The 21,257-nt window shown below is 43.5% G+C and overlaps 1 protein-coding gene across 1 annotated transcript; it reads left to right on the top strand.

Annotated features, from left to right (window-relative positions):
* Positions 1–9,603: 9,603 nt before the first annotated feature.
* Positions 9,604–20,942, top strand: LOC134333814 (protein shisa-like-2A). Its single transcript, XM_063015979.1, has 3 exons — positions 9,604–9,871; positions 20,152–20,288; positions 20,758–20,942. Exons 1-3 carry the CDS (start codon positions 9,690–9,692, stop codon positions 20,940–20,942), a joined length of 504 nt encoding a protein of 167 aa, XP_062872049.1. The 5' UTR covers positions 9,604–9,689.
* Positions 20,943–21,257: the final 315 nt, after the last annotated feature.

The following is a 21,257-nucleotide window of genomic DNA, read 5'->3' as shown; positions in this document are numbered from 1 at the left end:
TCAATGGTCAGGACCCCCACAGGACCACCACAGAGCAGGTATTATTTAGCTGGTGGATGATTCTCAGCACTGCAGTGACACTGACATGGTGGTGGTGTGTTAGTGTGTGTTGTGCTGGTATGAGTGGATCAGACACAGCAGCGCTGCTGGAGTTTTAAAACACCTCACTGTCACTGCTGGACTGAGAATAGTCCACCAACCAAAAACATCCAGCCAACAGTGCCCCGTGGGCAGCGTCCTGTGACCACTGATGAAGGTCTAGAAGATGACCGACTCAAACAGCAGCAATAGATGAGCGATCGTCTCTGACTTTACATCTACAAGGTGGACCAACTAGGTAGGAGTGTCTAATAGAGTGGACAGTGAGTGGACACAGTATTTATCTGATCCACTCATACCAGCACAACACACACTAACACACCACCACCATGTCAGTGTCAGTGCAGTGCTGAGAATGATCCACCACCTAAATAATACCTGCTCTGTGGTGGTCCTGTGGGGGTCCTGACCATTGAAGAACAGGGTGAAAGGGGGCTAACAAAGCATGCAGAAAAACAGATGGACTACAGTCAGTAATTGTAGAACTACAAAGTGCTTCTATATGGTAAGTGGAGCTGATAAAATGGACAGTGAGTGTAGAAACAATGTTATGGCTGATCGGTTTATATTAGTAGTTGACAATGGCGTGCAGAACAAGAACAATATCAGGATGAGAAACCCTGACCCTAACCGAGGATTACTTCAGCCGTGTGTCGTCATCAGTGACATCATATCTCCCCGCCAGACCCTCGCTCTTGCTAATCCCGCGTTTCGTCTCAATCCGGGCTCAGCGGGAGCAGATTATGGGAGATTAGACGAGCGCCCGGTGGCCTGCATGCACACGTTCGTTCATTAACATTATTAACGTCGTTCTGCATCACGTTATAGCTCAGGGTTCAGCCTACAGAGTCGCTTAGCCAACCCACTCCGCATCAAATACAATCAAATATTAAAGAAAGGGGCATACAGGTGACGCGCTAGCACATCAGCACTGGGATTCTGTACTCCCCGAGGCTGGGTGCCCCCTAGTGGGCACAATCGGCAGTGCCTGCAGCAGACAAAATAACCACTAAAGTCTACTGGGTGTTTATTCATTTATTTATTAGGATTTTAACGTCATGTTTTACACTTTGGTTACATTCATGACAGGAACGGTAGTTACTCATTACACAAAATTCATCAGTTCATAAGGTTATATCGAACGCAGTCATGGACAATTTAGTGTCTCCAATTCACCTCACTTGCATGTTCTCCCTGTGTCTGTGTTGGTTTCCTTCAGGTGCTCCAGTTTCCTCCCACAGTCCAAAGACATGCAAGTGAAGTAAACTGGAGATACTAACTTGTCCATGACTGTGTTCGATATAACCTTGTGGACTGATGAATCTTGTGTAATGAGTAACTACCGTTCCTGTCATGGATATAACCGAAGACAGTGCTACCCATTTAGCCACCGTGCCGCCCCAAGTCTACTGGTTGGGAAAAGACCGGACTAAAAAGGACTGGGGGTGTTTGACACTATGTAAGGGCAACCTTTTTATCACTAGTTCAGTACTTTATCCATCCGAGAAGGGGCACCTTACTCATCCAGGGTGGTTTGTTTCTTCGTCATCTTCATCACTTGTCGTCATTTCACTCACTCACTCACTCACTCACTCAGTACTCACTCACTCACTCACTCACTCAGTACTCACTCACTCACTCACTCACTCAGTACTCACTCACTCACTCACTCACTCAGTACTCACTAGACCCGTCAGTTCCATCTCATGATAACTCGCGCTCACACATTCACTCACTCACTCTCTCCGTATACGGTTTCGGAGCAGCCAGTTCATCCACTGCATGTTGTATGATCATATTATCACTCAGGACAGAGGGAGAGAGGACGGAAGAGCATGTGTGGTGTTGCATTGTAATGTGCACTCAGCATCCTCCACAACTCGCCATGGTAACAACTTTAGAAAAAATTAGACGTGAATGCTCGTGACGCTCGTCATCACCACATGTCTCGCATCACCTTAAAACTGGAGACTCAGAACACATCCGACAGACTGAGTGCCATGTATTAACAATGTACCATGAGTTAACTCCCATAAACATGCAGTAGGTGGATTGGCAATAGGTGAGAGTGAGAAAATAGGTGTGATGGACTGACTGGTGCAGGGCTGAACTGGAAACTGGTTCAGGTGTATTAGCCACGCCCATTGTTAACAGGTGAATAACAAGTCTTTGCTTTAAAATCAATACATTAAAATATGCTAGATGCTCTTAAAAGATCCGTAACAGTTTGGGGAAGGGCTCGACTGAGCCTAATGTCTTATAAAGACGTGGTTTGGTGAGTTTGGTGTGGCCAGCTTGACTTTAATGGCCAGCACAGAGCTTTCAGTGTCCATTTGGGTTTCATCTGGTTACTATGTTTTCTAACCTCACAAAACATGCAGAAGGTGGCTTGGATGTCCTGCAATGATTTGCTTGGTCCACTCTGACCCCTTAATTGCTCTAATTAGTTCTGACCTATGAGCCACGTTCATGTGAATCCTTATCCAGCCCTCCCTCCCTCAGACACCACCAATACTCTGTTCAGTCTAGCGAATTAGACTGTGTGCCACCTGAGCCCCCCCCAAAGGCAAAAATGACTACTGATCACTAGTGGTTCAAGCCCCACTACTGGCAAGTTGGTACTGTTGGGCCCTTGAGCGAGGCCCTTATTGCTTGTATTGTATTCCGTCTTAAATGTAAGTCACTGTCATAAACGTTAATGGTGACTGCTGATTGGCTGATGCAAAGCCATTTTCTGTGCTGTGACCATCGCTTTATCCCGGTCAGGGTTGCGGTGGGTCTGATTCATTGGGCAAAAAAAAAAGGATACACCCCGGAAGGGTGCAGAAGGTGGCTTGGATGTCCTGCAATGGTTTGCTTGGTCCACTCTGACCCCTTAATTGCTCCAATTAGTTTTGACCTACGAGTCGTGTTCATGTTCGATGGCGGATGAGAAACTGGAACCAGCGCTGACGTTCATGATGTTATTTTTTATTTGAAAGGATGAAGGTTGCTCTAACCTCGATTATCAAGTGCTCTGAGTTTTTGCGGACGCTCGTCTCTGCCGTCCGTACCGACATAAATCGACTAAAAGCTCCGAGTCGCTTCTCGAGCCCCTTCCTTAAATTTATCTCCAGCCCTTGCCTGCATTAGCCGTGGCTGCCGAGGCCCGTTGCTGAGTAACAGTAGCGCGGGAGTGTGTGCTGGAGAGACGCACTGGAATTATTTTAATTATGGACAGAGGAGATCCAGCGTGGCATGACCTGAGGCTTTCTGAGGGTTTTTGTGGTGCTGCAGTATCATACGCTAACACACAGCCTCTGGGATCCAGAGTTCAAATCTACAGCAGAGCTATCAACCAGTCGGGAATCTACATACAGACGTGGGGGGTGGTCAAGGCCCCACGATGGATTGGTGTCCTGTCCAGGGTGTGTTAATGCATCACTCCCAGTAATTCTGAGGGAACCAGATCCACTAAGACCAAGATAATATGAATTTCAAATGTCCACCTGATATACCTATCCACCTATAAATATAAAGAAAAGGTCACTATAGTACAATCAAGTTCTAGACGCTATGAATAAATAAATAAATGTTCTTGTTTTATTATAAAAGGCAACACAAAACACGCTGGCACACCAGAGCTGACTTTTCCAGCTCACAGGTTCGAATCTCAGCTCTGCTATGGAGAATGTGAGTCTCATGAGGGTGGGGATGGTGTAGGCGATTACTTACGTCCTAACGGCTGCTGCAATCACGCCCTCTGCTGGCTGATCGATGGCTCCTGCACAATGAGGTGAATCCCTACCCAGCCTCCCCTCCCTCAGACACCGCCAATACTCTGTTCAGTCTAGCAAATAAGACTGTGTGCCACCTGAGCCCCCCCCAAGGGCAAAAATGACTAGTGATCACTAGTGGTTCAAGTCCCACTACCGGCAAGTTGGTACTGTTGGGCCCTTGAGCGAGGCCCTTATTGCTTGCCGTAATGTAAATGGTGACTGCTGATTGGCTGGTGCAAAGCCATTTTATGTGCTTCACACTCCACATGTTAAACAATACAAGGTTTCATTGGTTGATTGGTTCTGCTTTATCCCGGTCAGGGTTGCAGTGGGTCCGATTCGCTCACTCACTTTCTTCACCGCTTATCCAATTAGGGTCGCGGGGGGTGCTGGAGCCTATCCCAGCTTTTCAGTGGGATACACACACACACACACCCATTCACCTATAGGGCAATTCAGTGTCTCCAGTTCACCTGACTGCATGTTTTTTGCACTGTGGGAGGAAACCGGAGCTCCCGGAGGAAACCCACACAGACACTGGGAGAACATGCAAACTCCACACAGAAAGGACCCGGACCGCCCCGCCTGTGGATGGAACCCAGGACCTTCTTGCTGTGAGGCGACAGTGCTACCCACCGAGCCACCGTGCCGCCCTGGGTCCGATTCATTAGGCAAAAAAAGGACACACCCCGGACACACACACACACACACTTAGGGCAATATTTAGAAGCTCCAGTTGACCTGACTGCACGTCTTTGTACTGTGGAAGGAAACCGGAGCACCCGGAGGAAACCCACCTGGAAACAGGGAGAACATGCAAACTCCACACAGGAAGTATCCTGCACCGCTGTATAGACCTCATGTTTCTATTCATTAACATGTTGTGCCACTTAGTGATGCCATATTGTTGTTCCATTACGTGCGAAAGCAAAGAGCTAATTTATTAAGATCCGCTCTCTCTTCTTTCTATACGTTAGGTCACTCTGGCAGCAGCGGCTCCGCTGTTACTTACACTTTCCCGCCTCATCTCTGCTAAACCCTCTACATGCCCTCATGTGTGGCTTGATTTTATCCTTCTTCATTCCTGGCATTGATTTTTGTTATCAGCGGGAACAGACTGTGCCAAGCGCCAGCAGTGCTGGTAGTAGTCCACACCCTCCCTGACCTGCTATTGATCGGACTGTAAGTGTCTTTCGGTGGAAAACATCTGTGTGCACTGTGTACATGACATTTACGTGAGCTTCTGTAACCACTCCAGTGATGAAATGCACAAAAGTATTGGACAAAAGTATTGGGACACCCCTTCTAGTTTTTGAATTCATGTGTTTCTGCCAGAACAGTTGCTAACAGGTGGAATAAATAAAAGGGAATATAAAGGAAATAATATGCTTCACACTTTGCAGCAATAGTATAGGGAAGGACCTTTCCTGTGCCAGCATGACCCTCTGCACAAAGCAGCTCTATAAAAACATGAAAAAAATCACTCTGGTGTGCTGCACAGAGCCCTGACCTCAGCCCCACTCAACAGCTTTGGCATGAACTGGAACATCAACTGATTAATCAGTGCCCACCATACAAATGCTGTCATCTTTTGACTAAATGGGCACAAATTCCCATAAATATATTTTAAACGTCTTATTAAAAGCCTTCTCAAAAGAGCGGCTGGTGTCACAGCTGAAAAGATCACTCTATTTTAATCACTCTATTTAAATATAGTTGGTTTTGTTAGTAATCAGAAGGTTGCTGGTTCAAACCCCACCACCAAATTACCACTGTTGGGCCCTTGAGTGAGACCCTTAACCCTAAATTGCTTAGACTGCCTACTGTAAGTCTCTTTGGATAAAAGCGTCCGCTAAATGCCGAAAATGTAAATGTTTTGGAAATGTGACGCCCAACAAGCTCATGGTCAGGTGTCCAAATACTTTAGCCATATTGTGAACATACAGCATGGCTTTTTGACTGTATTGTGTATTCTAACTGCTTTTCTTGTTGCTTGTGGAGAGTCATGCTATGCTCTTCTGTGATCATCCACCCCTCGTGCAGGTGCCTCGACCAGCCAGCAGAGGTCGCACTTGCAGCAGCCCGTTCCTTCAATTCTCAGGCACGGAAAACTGGGCATTTTAGATGCCAGGTTGGCAGCAAAGCTGATTTAAACCTGAGATCTCAGTGATAGTGGGCTAGAGAACAGCTGCGCCAACCGAGTGCCTCATCCAAAGAGCTTTATTAGCATGTCTGTAGAAGACACATCGTTGTTTACATACATCAAAATGAAACCTCGTTATCAAATCTCGTTAAGAGAGTGGCGGCTGGCCTCAAGACACTAGGTGCCCCCTGTCCAGGTTGTATTCTTGACCTGTGCCCAGCAATGCTGGCTAGACTGTTGAACAAATCGTCTGGATACTGGTACTGGGACCGAATTATTTTGTACTGGACTGGTTAATATTCTGGCACCTTGTGCTGTCAACGAGGGGCAATAAGGCAGTGTTTTATCTTTCCACTGTGCCACAGCCCCCCTGTGGACAGTGAAGGTACTGCAGGCTTATAGTTTCAGGGTCACAGTGATTCCAGAGTCCTGAGCAAAGCACCGATCCATCTGAGAGCATCACAGACTCATTAATAGGGCACATTTAGATTAGTCAATCCACCTACTGTCCGGGCAGACTGTCACTGAAGGCTGGAGAAGAATTGAACCCGGGTCCTTGAAGTTGTGACGCACCAATGCACCACTGTCCTGTCAGTTTAAAATTTGGCATATAAGTACAGCCTTCAGACACCTCAATAAGATACACTATATGGCCAAAAGTATGTGGACACCCCTCCTAATAACTAAATGTGACTCTTTTTGGCACATACAGTGTTAACAGGTGTATAAAATGATATAAGGTCAATGCTTTACACTGTTTCAACAGTTTAGGGAAGTACCCTTTCTGTTTCAGCATGATTACACCCCTAAGCACAAATCTAGCTCTATAAAGATGTGGTTTAACTAAGTTGTGTGCAAATGAGCTCCAGTTGTTCACACAGAGCCCAACTCAAATTGCGAGCCAGACCTTCTCTTCTCTTCCAGCATCGGTGCCTGACCTCACTGATGTTTTCGACTGAATGGGCACAAATTTCCACAGACACACTCCAAAGTTTTGCTGAAAGGATTTCCAGAAGTGGATGATATTAAAGCTACAAAGAAAAAAAGAAAGCGATTCAATATAAATGCCGTTTTTTTGGAACGAAATGTCCAGCAGATTAATGCTCAGCCGTCCCAATACTTTTGATTTCAGTGATTTCTGCATCCGTTGTTTTTCTGTGACCGAATGCTTGGAACACAAACTGCAGCTTAGTGATAATGATTTCCTACAGCTGGTGGCATCTCTGTGCCCATATAAATAGTAGTTTTTGTGGCTACACAGATATGAAGAGAGACACTTTATTTATTTGTCATTGTACACAGTACAACAGAATATTGTGTGGTACTTCTCAACATGAATCATATAAAAAGAAAACAACACACAGATGCAAAACATTCAGGTAAATTGACTGATTGGCTTGATTGCTGCTGCGATTGCGGCCTCTGCTGGCTGATCGAGGCGCCGCACAGAGATGATGAATAACGGAGAGCAGTGCGTGACACTGTACATGTGTGCGGCCGCCTCATGCAAGCAAAAAGAATCAGAATCAGAATCTTTATAGTTCGCCAATTACCAGATGTACAAGGAATTTCTCTGGTGCAGGTCTCACCAAACATACATAAAATAATAAAATAGAAATAATACAAAAGGAATACTACATATAAGCATAGAATAAAATAAAGAAATGTGGCAGTGACATGAACAGCAACAGGCACTGTGCAATGGAGATATAAAGTATGGTACACTGACAGTACACTGACAGACCTAAGAATAAAATAGAAATTGTATATTATACATATATACTGTATATATAGCAGCAACATGAAACAGCATCAAATGTACAATGAATGTGTGCAGTCCATCCACTGACAGACTTCAATTAATTTAAAGAAAATTGTGCAATAAAGATTGTTTACAGTAAATAAGGTGCGTATGTGCATTTACTGCAAGGGAAATGTGGGAGGCATGTGTGAAAACCCACGTGCATGAGTTAAAACGGAGGGATGTGAGAGTGGTCCTTATTGAGTATGCTGATTGCCTGGGGAAAGAAGCTGTGAAGGTGGCGGTCAGGTTCTGCATATGCAGTATATCTGGGGAATTGGCTATGACCACATTGGGAGACAATGAACACAATGCACAAATAGAATAATAATGAAATGTTTTATGGTACCTTGGCAGTCTGGGTCTCCGGGACCATTGTGCATTTTTTATGTCCTTGGTTTTTTGTACTTGCTGGATTATTTAATAACAAAATTCTTCACAGAAAATTGAATCTTAGTCTCACATTCCTGCCACTGACGAGCAGGAGAAGAATTTATATATTATATATGTTATATTATATTTATATATAAAGCACATTTTTCTTTCAATTATAAGCATTTACACAATTAAGTTACATGAATTAAAATCCTTTAATGTCCACAATGTAAACATCACGATCTGTCTTCAAAACAAACCCCCCAGAGCTCCGGAACCAGATTCCTTTAAGAACAGCGTGTTTAATCAGAGCACAAGTTCTTCTTTTCTCATTTTTTATACGTCCAGTCCATATTAATCCACTTCAACATCAGACACACATTACAGGGTACACTATATAGCCAAAAGTATTTGGACACCTGACCATGAGTTTGTTGGACGTCCCATTTAAAAAACAAATAGTATGGGTGTTTGTGTGTGTGTATGTACACTGATCAGCCATAACATTAAAACCACCCCTTACTTTCTACACTCACTGTCCATTTTATCAGCTCCACTTACCATATAGGAGCACTTTGTAGTTCTACAATTACTGACTGTAGTCCATCTGTTTCTCTGCATACTTTGTTACCCCCTTTCATGCTGTTCTTCAATGGTCAGGACCCCCACAGGACCACCACAGAGCAGGTATTATTCGGGTGATGGGTCATTCTCAGCACTGCAGTGACACTGACATGGTGGTGGTGTGTTAGTGTGTGTTGTGCTGGTATGAGTGGATCAGACACAGCAGCGCTGCTGGAGTTTTTAAATACCGTGTCCACTCACTGTCCACTCTATCAGACACTCCTACCTAGCTGGTCCACCTTGTAGATGTAAAGTCAGAGACGATCGCTCATCTATTGCTGCTGTTTGAGTCGGTCATCTTCTAGACCTTCATCAGTGGTCACAGGACGCTGCCCACGGGGCGCTGTTGGCTGGATATATTTTTGGTTGGTGGACTATTCTCAGTCCAGCAGTGACAGTGAGGTGTTTAAAAACTCCAGCAGCGCTGCTGTGTCTGATCCACTCATACCAGCACAACACACACTAACACACCACCACCATGTCAGTGTCACTGCAGTGCTGAGAATCATCCACCACCTAAATAATACCTGCTCTGTGGTGGTCCTGTGGGTGTCCTGACCATTGAAGAACAGCATGAAAGGGGGTAACAAAGCATGCAGAGAAACAGATGGACTACAGTCAGTAATTGTAGAACTACAAAGTGCTTCTATATGGTAAGTGGAGCTGATAAAATGGTGTGTGAGAGAGAGTGCATGAGAGAGCGAGAGTAAGAGAGAGAGAGAGGGCGGATATCTACAGGTGCGCGTGCTGTTGTTCTCTTTCCTCCGGTGCGAGAGCCGGTAAGCGGAATGGCGCACGTGAGCGCACCGAGCCTTTGATCTGGTCTGCACCGCTCCTGTTTGTCTGTCTCGTGCGCTCCCGGTCTCTGCTCTGGAGTCGGTCGGTCAGCATGAGCGGTGAATGCGCGAGCTACTACAGCGCCGAGCGCGTGTTCGTCAGCGCGTTCACGTGCCCCCGACCGGACGGAGATGCGCGCGCCGTGTTTTGCTGCGGATTCAACGACGTTAAATACTGCTGCGATGATCCGAACAGCTTCTTCCCGTACGAGTACGGGTACATGTGGTGGCTCAGGTACGAGTCAGGTACATAACAACACACACACACACACACACGCACGCACACACACACACTTTGGAAAAGTTAATAACATGATGTATCTGTGGTGTGTTCATTCTCTTTAATGTTTACTTAACTTATAAACGTAGAAGGTAAATATGTCCAGTGTTTTCACTGATCATATAAACACATTTAGAATTTAATTCTAAGTTCTAAGGTACTGGACTAGTAATCAGAAGGTTGCCGGTTCAAGCCTCACCTCTGCCAGGTTGCAGCTGTTGGGCCCTTGAGCCAGACCCTTAACCCACAATTGCTTAGATTGTATACCGTCACAACTGTAAGTCGCTTTGGATGCAAGCGTCTGCTAAATGCAGAAAATGTACATGTAATTCCTGCAACACTTTCCAAAAAGTTGGGACGGAGGCATGTTTACCCCTGTGCTCCATCAGCATTGAGTCTCAGCATGAGACTATTTACTCCATTCTTGCTTGATAGGAGACCTCAGCTGCTCAACAGTCCATGGACGCAGATGTTTGATTCTTTTCTTCATAGGGCAGCTGTAGCCTAGTGATGAGGCTACTGGACTAGTAATCAAAAGCTCGCTGGTTCATTCCCAACCTTGCTTAGACTGTATACTGTCACAGTACTGTCAGTCGCTTTGGATAAAAGCATCTGTTTGTTTGTTTTACACTTTACATCAATGACAGAAACGGTAGTTACTCATTACACAAGATTCATTACTTCACAAGGTTATATCGAACAGTCATGGACAAGTTAGTGTCTCCAATTCACCTCATTTGCACGTCTTTGGACTGTGGGAGGAAACCGGAGCGCCCGGAGGAAACCCACACGGACACGGGGAGAACGTGCAAACTCCACACAGAAAGGACCCAGGACCTTCTTGCTGTGCGGCGACGGTGCTACCCACTTAGCCACCGTGCCGCCTAAAAGGATCTGTGCAAATGTAAAATGCTCATGATGCACCATGCAGGCAGACTAGTTAAGCACATGCACTCTGTGTCTTTGTAGGCATGGCATCGTCCAGCTGAAACAACCACAGACTTCCTGTGGAAAAGTTGTCGCCTTGATGGCAGCGCATGTCTTTAAAATCTCAGTATACACCTCCACGTCAGTGGTGCCTTCACACGCATGCTGTGAGCACTGATGCACTTGAACCTTTCGCTGATAACAGTCTGTATGGTCCTTTTCGTCTTTGGCACTGAGATCTCGTCCTTCCATTTTTCCCAAAAAATCCGACTCATCTGACCACAGCACATGTTTCCACCGCCTATCGGGCCACCTTAGATGAGCTTGTGCACAGAGAACTCATAAACATTTCTGCATAGAATTGTTACACAGCTTTTTCTTTGTGTAACAGAGTTTCAGGTTGCATTTCTTGATACAGTGGCAGACTGTGCAAAGTGACGATGCTTTTCTGTTGTACGCCAAGCCCATGTGGCTATATTTGTAACAGTAGCATGATGGTTTCTTATGCAATGCCGTCTGTGGGCTGAAAGAGTGGTTAACAGGGGTATAAGTTTGTGTCAAGGCCAGAATCACAATATATATTTGGAAGATACGCCTCCCCCACTCCCTAATATTCAGATATGCTCAAAATGCCCCCCAGTATACTGATGTAAAAATTGTAAACATATTCCATTCACTATGTTAGGGTCTATCAGTGTTCCCATTAGGAGTGTTTTACATTAATGTTCAGTTCATGGCTACGGCCTTGGTGTATGTGTGTGTATTTCTCTCGACTCCAGAATCTATGGTGTACAGGATGTACAGTAAATGGTGAAAGACCTTTTTGCTCTCTTGCATTGAAAAACGTTCTTTTTAAACCGATTGACAATTCTCTTAAAACATTTTGCACCGAGTAGTAAGCCACTTCTCATCATTGCTTGTGAATGGTGCCAATGGTGGATCCTTCTTTTATACAGTAGACCCTTGAGTTACGAACTGTTTACCATACGAACATTTCGGATTAAGAACGATCTTTTTCAACGTAACGTACTAGCAAATTTCGGATTATGAACCGAAATTCGTAAAACATGTGACGTCACGAACAAGCTGACTCCGACCGTCTCTCTCTCTCTCTATATATATATATATATACAGTGTATCACAAAAGTGAGTACACCCCTCACATTTCTGCAAATATTTTATTATATCTTTTCATGGGACGACACTATAGACATGAAACTTGGATATAATTTAGAGTAGTCAGTATACAACTTGTATAGCAGTGTAGATTTACTGTCTTCTGAAAATAACTCAACACACAGCCATTAATGTCTAAATGGCTGGCAACATAAGTGAGTACACCCCACAGTGAACATGTCCAAATTGTGCCCAAAGTGTCAATATTTTGTGTGACCACCATTATTATCACTGCCTTAACCCTCCTGGGCATGGAATTCACCAGAGCTGCACAGGTTGCTACTGGAATCCTCTTCCACTCCTCCATGATGACATCACGGAGCTGGTGGATGTTAAACACCTTGAACTCCTCCACCTTCCACTTGAGGATGCGCCACAGGTGCTCAATTGGGTTTAGTCCATCACCTTTACCTTCAGCTTCCTCAGCAAGGCAGTTGTCATCTTGGAGGTTGTGTTTGGGGTCGTTATCCTGTTGGAAAACTGCCATGAGGCCCAGTTTTCGAAGGGAGGGGATCATGCTCTGTTTCAGAATGTCACAGTACATGTTGGAATTCATGTTTCCCTCAATGAACCGCAGCTCCCCAGGGCCAGCAACACTCATGCAGCCCAAGACCATGATGCTACCACCACCATGCTTGACTGTAGGCAAGATACAGTTGTCTTGGTACTTCTCACCAGGGCGCCGCCACACATGCTGGACACCATCTGAGCCAAACAAGTTTATCTTGGTCTCGTCAGACCACAGGGCATTCCAGTAATCCATGTTCTTGGACTGCTTGTCTTCAGCAAACTGTTTGCGGGCTTTCTTGTGCGTCAGCTTCCTTCTGGGATGACGACCATGCAGACCAAGTTGATGCAGTGTGCGGCGTATGGTCTGAGCACTGACAGGCTGACCTCCCACATCTTCAACCTCTGCAGCAATGCTGGCAGCACTCATGTGTCTATTTTTTAAAGCCAACCTCTGGATATGACGCCAAACACGTGGACTCAACTTCTTTGGTCGACCCTGGCGAAGCCTGTTCCGAGTGGAACCTGTCCTGGAAAACTGCTGTATGACCTTGGCCACCATGCTGTAGCTCAGTTTCAGGGTGTTAGCAATCTTCTTATAGCCCAGGCCATCTTTGTGGAGAGCAACAATTCTATTTCTCACATCCTCAGAGAGTTCTTAGCCATGAGGTGCCATGTTGAATATCCAGTGGCCAGTATGAGAGAATTGTACCCAAAACACCAAATTTAACAGCCCTGCTCCCCATTTACACCTGGGATTTTGACACATGACACCAGGGAGGGACAACGACACATTTGGGCACAATTTGGACATGTTCACTGTGGGGTGTACTCACTTATGTTGCCAGCCATTTAGACATTAATGGCTGTGTGTTGAGTTATTTTCAGAAGACAGTAAATCTACACTGCTATACAAGCTGTACACTGACTACTCTAAGTTATATCCAAGTTTCATGTCTATAGTGTTGTCCCATGAAAAGATATAATGAAATATTTGCAGAAATGTGAGGGGTGTACTCACTTTTGTGATACACTGTATATACAGTGAGCGAACATTCGAACAACGGACTGTGTTTTTTTCGGTATTTTCTTTATATTTCGTAAAATTCTATATTAAAATGGCCAAAAAGAAGCTGCCAGTAGGTGTCACGGTGTATCAGACAAAGGGGACAGTGAGTGAGAGAGAAGAAGGAACTCGGAGTAAAGTATTCTTTCTTTCGTGCAATTACACCTACAAAATACAACACTACTGAAATAAAGAAGGAAATAATAGAGGAATATAAGAGTTATTGTTGTTTCTGGTAGATACATTTTATAAAAAATAATGAAATGTAGTATTGTGTATGGTACAGCACACGCACTGTACTGAAATGTGATGTGTGTTTTATGTACAGTAAAGTACTACTGTGTTTTGTTTATTATTGTTTATTACAGGAATGTCTTATATAATTTAAGATTTAAGGGAAAATATACGTGTATTTATAACAAAAAAGACCATGTAAGACATTAGAGAGGTTAGGTAAGCAGGGTTTGGGAGGTCTGGCACGGATTAATTTTATTTACATTATTTCTTATGGAAAAAATAGGTTTAACTAACGAACATTTTGACTTAAGAACAGCCCTTCAGAACCAATTACATTCGTCAAGTCAAGGGTCTACTGTACTATTAATTTCACTCTTATTTTACCTCTGTAATAACCTTTTTGAGTGTGTTACAGGCATCAAATTTAAAATGTATGTGTATTTTCAAAAATACAATGCAGTCAGACATTTCTTTTCTTTTGTTTGTCAGTGAACTACAGATACAAGAGAATTAACAAATCACCAAAGTATCCTCAGCTTTTTGTGGGTTTTCTGTTAATCTGCTGGGTCAATTAATGATTTAAACCATTTAAAATGCCAACATAATTACTAACATTAATTCATACCAGTATACACACAGGCTGGTCTGAGCCTTCTCTCATTAGCATAGCAGTTAGCACAGATGCTAACAGTTGGGACAACAACCCTATAACTTCATGTTCTCTCTATAGAATTGACGTTTCATGTTCTCCTCTCCAAACTTTCCCTCCTCACTATTTTAAATCATGTTTTATTTAAATATAATCACTTTTATTCTGACGTGTTGTTCTTATGAACGTGTAATCTGCAAAGCTATCGTTTAAAAATCTGATCGTGCCCTCTCACACTGAGCTCATATCACCCAGAGTGTCACATAAAATCAGACTAAATCTTTTACAATAATCTGATCTATTGTGCTATTGCTGTAATTCTGCACTAAAACAACAGACTGGAAAGCTATATCGATCTTCTGGAGTCCTAGATTAATTTCCTTCATAAACATTCTGTACTGTAGATTCCATACTACACTATATATGAATGAATGTCACCCACTAGTGGAAAGAACTGCTCATTATAACGAGATGAAATATGTTCTGCTTGTGTTTGTATCTTTACTATCAGCTTCTAATTGGCTTTTCTTATGGAGAAGTTTTATAAGTGCTATATAAATAATCCAGGGATGAGTGTTTACCCCGTGTTTACCCTTTAATGGAAGTCGTGAACCACTTTGCTGGCCCTTAGATCTCAGTAAAGATTACTTAAATTTTCTCAATATTAACATTAACATTTTTCATTAAGCTTGGACTTGACCTTGGACTGTTGAGCAGCTTGCAGCTCCTCTTGCAAAACTGCAATTATTAGTGACCTCCAAACCATTACAAAGTGTAATTAATTGGAAAGCTGATAAACACAGTCCTAAATCCGTCTCTGTCCAAATGTTTCGGAGCGTGTTGCAGGCATTGCATTTTAGATGTGCTTATATTTACAAAATACAATGAAGTTGATATGTTTAAACATTAGAATGTAGACGAATGAACCCTGGATTCCAGCAATGGTGGGCCAGCACAATTAACCACTGCACCACCGGAGTACCTGTATTATATTTTATATTATACACTCACTCATTCTTAACCGCTTATCCAATTGGGAGGGAGGGGGGTCTCAGAGCCTATCTCAGCTTTTCAATGGGCGCAAGGCACACAGTAACACCCTGGACAGGACGCCAGTCCAACGCAGGGCAGACACACACATACACACACACACCAGTTCACCTATAGGGCAATTCAGTGTCTCCAGTTAACCAGACTGCATGTTTTTGGACTGTGGGAGGAAACCGGAGCTCCCGGAGGAAACCCACGCAGACACGGGGAGAACATGCAAACTCTGCACGAAAGGACCTGGACTGCCCCGCCTGGGAATCAAACCCAGGACCTTCTTGCTGTGAGGCGACATTGCTACCCACCGAGCCACTGTGCCGCTCGTATATTATACAGCACTGTTTTAATACATATGCACTTAAAGAATAAAGGACAGGGAAAAAAAAGTCACAGTTGGCCAGATGTTTCTGCTTCTTGCCTCTGCAGCTCAAAGTCTGTTTGAGGCATTACATTCACATTTTCGGCATTTAGCAGACGCCTTTATCCAAAGCGACTTACAGTACAGTTACAGTATACAATCTGAGCAATTAAGGGTTAAGGGCCTTGCTCAAGGGCCCAACAGCAGCAACCTGGCAGTGGTGGGGCTTGAACCAGCAACCTTCTGATTACTAGTCCAGTGCCTTAACCACTAGGCTACGGCTTGCACTAACAGTAAAAGAATGCAGAAGGCATAGCGTGTTGTTTTGGACATGTCAAACCACTAGCCTTTAAAAAGACGATAGCTTCAAGCCCATTTTAATGATGTTGTTTGGATTGCATTATGGGACCTGAATACTTTCCTTTGTTAAATTAGATCCCCAATATTTCACTCAAGCTGTTTTTTTCCTAATAAACAAATAAACAAACCAAGCTTTGAAATACTTCAACAGCTACTCCTGTTGGTAGGGGTGACCACAGCCAATCATTTGCCCCATCCTAAACACCCTCCTCTGTCACAACAACCATTTGCATGTCCTCCTTCACCACAATTATAAACCTTTGCCTCCTCTTCCCTCTCCTTTTTTTACTTGGGCCGAAAGCAGCATAGTTTCCCCGGTACCATGGTGGTCAACAGTACTAGCGGTGGTTGTTGTTAACACTGACCTAAACTCTGACTTCTGATGAACAGTTCTGATTTGGCACAGTTTTTAAACAGACACCCTTCCTGACACAACCCTCCTATTTATCCAGGCTTGGGACCTGCACTAAGAGTACGCTGATCCATGCAAGCTTTAAACAGCTAACACTTGCTTTGGTTGTTTGCTTTATGCCCTGTTTGCCAGGTGAATTAATTCTGTGTGCACAAGCATTTGAGCTAAACATTAGCACCTAGTATTGAGGAATCAACTCTTCTTCAGTTCGATCCAAAAAGAGACCTAGTTCCCTTGTTAATAATAATAATAATAATAATAATAATTGATTGATCATTTTAAGCACCTTTCAGGGAGCCCAAGGACACCACTCAATTACAGCACATTTAATACTTCAGAAAGGAATGAGTTTATTGTATTCCTCTTTTTTGTGGTGCCCTTGAGCGTTGCAAATATAAAAACATGCTTTTAGAGTTTCAGATTTTTGTACTGACATCTTGTTGAGGTTCATCTGCTAAAGAAAAAATTATTTTATGTAATATATTAGACAATGGACAGCCTATAATTACAATCTGTTCTTTTATTTACTGTGTGCACAAAAGTATTGGGACACCCTTTCTATGTACTTAATTAATGTGTTTCAGCCAGAACAGTTGCTATCAGGTGTAATGAATCAATCATTTCAAGAAATTGACATGCTTCTAACTTTGCACCAACAGTTTAGGGAAGGCAGTGTCCTGTGGCTGTACCCTTGTGCACAAAGCAAGCTCTATAAAGACATGAAGAAAAGTTCCTCAGCCCCACTGAACCACTTTAGAATGAACTAGAACATCAACTGGGGCTTTCTTGACCAACATCAGTGCCCAGCTATAATTTTATAATAGTTTTAATAGCTCTTTTGTCTGAATGGCCACAAATTCCTACAGACATAATTAAAAATCTTGTGAGAAGCCTTCTCAGAGGAGTGGCTGTTATATCTGAAAATATCACACTCTATTACCATATAATACCATTTGTATTTGAAATGAGTTGTCCAACGTGCCTATGGTCAGGTGTCCAAATACCTATGGTCATTTAGTGTATGAGGTAAATATTCAAGCTAAGCTGTTGCTGCAAAGTTGAAAGCATATCATTTCCTTTACATAATTGATTTATTGCCCCCGTTGTGACTGTGTTGTGACTGAAGCACATGAATTGAAAAATTAAAGGGGCGTCCCAATACTTTTATCCATGTAGTGTAGCTCTCTATTTAAATGAGTGCATTCCATTAGCTGTGCTGCAGCAGAAACCACTCATTTATATTCATGTTGCAGCATCAGCGCATTCAAAGCAGATCACTGTAGAAATTAAAGCATTTTCAGCTAATGTATCTATGGATGACAGGGGCATGACTGGAAAATAAGAGTATAATCATGTTTATAAGCTTTTAGTGGAGAGAAACTTTAGGTGAAAATGCAGCCGTAACCTGACGGGTCTCTATTATCCTTTTATCTTCGTCATTAGATGTAAAGATTCAAGCACAGAACAGAAAGAAATATGAATACATCGTGTCCTGAATCATCACGTCTTCCACAGTGGCACGTTAATCACGGCTTAGACTCTCCACGCTACCACAGGCGTAATGAAGGGTAGAAAATGTAGCTTCATATGTAATAAGCGATATTTCCTGCTCCTGCTACTTCATTATTAAATCAAAGTTTAATTTCTACTTTCACACCTTTTTAAATATTAATATTTTGTAATTGTTGAATTCAAATGAGATTATAAATCAGGACTGGACAAGTAAGAAGCGTTAATCCTTTAATTAACAGTTCAGCTGCGTTTGATCTTTTCATTTATATCATTAATCTTTGAAGGATTTTATTTAAACACCCACTTGTTAAAGTTTTTGATCTGTAACACTCAGAAATTAATACAGACTTGAGGGGATTAAAAAAGTTTGCTTCTTTACTTTTGTGCTGCAAAGTTGATGTAGTGTTAGGACTGCTGGCAGTGAGATCAGATCAGGGTGGGATTTGATGTTTGTTTATCTGCCACAAGAGGGCACAGCACGTCTTTTCATGTTTGAGTACAGGGGAGCACACATGCTAGTTTTGGGGACACTAAAAGCCTTTGCTTAGTTTTTATTCACAGGTGTGTGAGAGTCAGAATCCCTCAACTAAGCAAAATGCACAGAGCATCAGGAGCAGCTTTGCTTGCTAATTTCCAGCATACTTGTCGTGCTGTGCGATATGACTAAAAAAGTCATATATCGATATGCATTTGAGAAGTGGCGATATACAATACAATATAATGTAAACTTAAAGTGCAATGGCAGGCCACTACCCGTATTTTACCTCATATTGTTTATAAGTTATCTTAAAAACACAAAACATTGTAGTTCTGATCAATTCTGACCAATTACAGTCCACAAAGTTGAATCAGTTCATCTGGACACAAGTTTGTTGTAGAGATACGTTTCGTCACTCAATCCGAATGACTTCTTCAGTCATTCAACTTTGTGGATTTGTGTACCTGGATTATTGAGCATGCATCAACAGACCAATTACAGTGTTTATATTTTGTATTATTACAGGCTGTATTTGTATTAATATTGACATATTAACAATATTTATATCAAACAAACCAGCAGAGTCTCACAATCACATTTCTGCTTCATTTTACTACAGAAAATGTTTATTAGTTGATGATGCATTTCTTTTTTTTCTTCTTTTTATTTAATTTAATGTAATTTAATTTATTTTTTAAATAATTTAGCGCGTCCAATTTCATCCCATCTATCATCCTCTCACTAATGCCAGTCCCTGCTCCTGATCGGGGCTGGCGAGGCCGTTCCACGCCTCCTCCGACACGTGCACAGCCAATCGACCGTCTTATCACCCACACTTGACGAGTGCAGCGCGGCACAGCACCGTGCACGGAGGATCACACACTCCACCGCACCCCCTCCCGTCTCCATGCAGGCGCCACCGACCAGCCAGCAGAGGGCGCAACCGCCCCAGTCCTGAGAGAGTATCCCCTCCGGTCTCAAATCCCGCCCCCCCCACCTGAACAACATGCCAATCGTTGTTCATATAGCCGCCCAGCCTCGACCGGTGAAGGCAGAGCTGGACCACTTGAGCGGCTGATGATGCATTTCTATCATTGCAAAATGAAATCGCACGGTAAACAGCAGCACCGCGACCCATCATAACTGCTGCTTACCTTGGAGGCCATCTTGTATATTTCCAGAATATTTCCAGAATATAAAAATCCATATTTAACCAATGAAAACCGTCGATAATTTAACTTCATTTATTCTCTCGGCTGTCGCGGTTAAAATCGGGATCCAGGGTGTGAATCCACAGTGGTGCTGTCGGCCGATCGGGCGTCTAAATTCTGACATGATTGGCTATGTCTGATAACAGGGGTGGATTGGTGTCCCGTTTTATGTATGCTACTGCATTGCGTCTTGTGGTTCCAGGAAAACCGGACCCACTGCATCCCTGACCAGGATAAAGCATTACTAAAGCCTGAAAATAAAATGAAATCTGATCTCTCTCTCTCTTTCCCTCAGTGTTGGCGCTCTGGTGGGTTTATCGATAGCCGCTGTGGTCCTGCTGGCATTCATCATCACTCTCTGTGTGCTCTGCTATCTATTTATTGCCACCAAACCCAGAGGACTGGACAATGGCCTGACACTTCAGGTTCCAGGTACCCACAGTTACATCAATATAACCTACAGGGCTACCATTCAAAACCATGAGCAATAATACGGAGATGCTCCTTTGCTCTTAACCAGCCTTCACTCTTCTGGACGGGCTTTCCACCACCGCTAAGATCCAGGTTTGAGTATAAGCGGTGCTACTGGCCAGCCGTGGGTCCACACAGACATGATTTGGGATGGCTGAGGCCTTGCAATGGATTGACACCCCATCCAGGGTATTAATGCCTTGCGGCCAGTGTCTGCCAGTGGAACCGGGCCCGCCACAACCCTGACCAGGATAAAACGGCTGGTAAAAATCCTGGAAGGTTCACTGTAACACTGTAAAAGCACCCCAGACCATTACTCCTCCTTCACCATACTTTACAGCTGGCACTATAACATCAGGCAGGCAGTGTTTTAAAGCCAGAGCTGTCTTTTCAATGTTTGTTTGATTTGCTTGTTTAATTTGCCATGCAGTGTCTGAGACGGGTCCTCAGGAGGGCCCCAGCCAGCCCAGCGCTCCGACTGGACCTCAGGGGTTCCGAAAGCATTTCCTCAGAGGCAAACTGCACTGTGACAACCAGCCACCCGACCCGGAGCGCCTGTTTCAGCGCTGCTACATGGCCACCGTCACCACTATAAACGTAGAGGGACCCTCATAAAGGACGGCTCCATCACCTCGGCCTTATCTGCTTCGGTGTTATGGCACAGATCCATTCGGGGTTTTCACATCGCCTCTTTTTATAGCCAATAACTTCGTCATTTAAACATATATTGCATCCATTTTTGAAATGAAAAAGTCGGGCATTAACAAACGTCGGGCTGTTATACAAATTCTTAAACTGTTTTTTTTTATAAAAGAATTAAAATGTGCAAGTGACAAAAATATGCTGAGATCTCGAGCTCACCAGCTGGGCACTTGATATTATTCTATGGCTGTGTCTGAGGGAGGGTACAGAAGAGATTTCTCATTACTG

This window comes from Trichomycterus rosablanca, chromosome 19, assembly GCF_030014385.1.
Source record: "Trichomycterus rosablanca isolate fTriRos1 chromosome 19, fTriRos1.hap1, whole genome shotgun sequence".
NCBI classification, from domain to species: Eukaryota; Metazoa; Chordata; class Actinopteri; order Siluriformes; family Trichomycteridae; genus Trichomycterus; species Trichomycterus rosablanca.
This window is presented reverse-complemented; position numbering and strand designations above follow the sequence as displayed.

Excerpts from the sequence above, each read along its gene's own strand:
- LOC134333814 (XM_063015979.1), top strand. The coding sequence starts at position 9,690 with ATGAGCGGTGAATGCGCGAGCTACTACAGCGCCGAGCGCGTGTTCGTC. Across the intron at positions 9,872-20,151 it reads GGGTACATGTGGTGGCTCAG|TGTTGGCGCTCTGGTGGGTT; the intron begins GTACGAGTCAGG and ends TCTTTCCCTCAG. Across the intron at positions 20,289-20,757 it reads CCTGACACTTCAGGTTCCAG|TGTCTGAGACGGGTCCTCAG; the intron begins GTACCCACAGTT and ends TTTGCCATGCAG.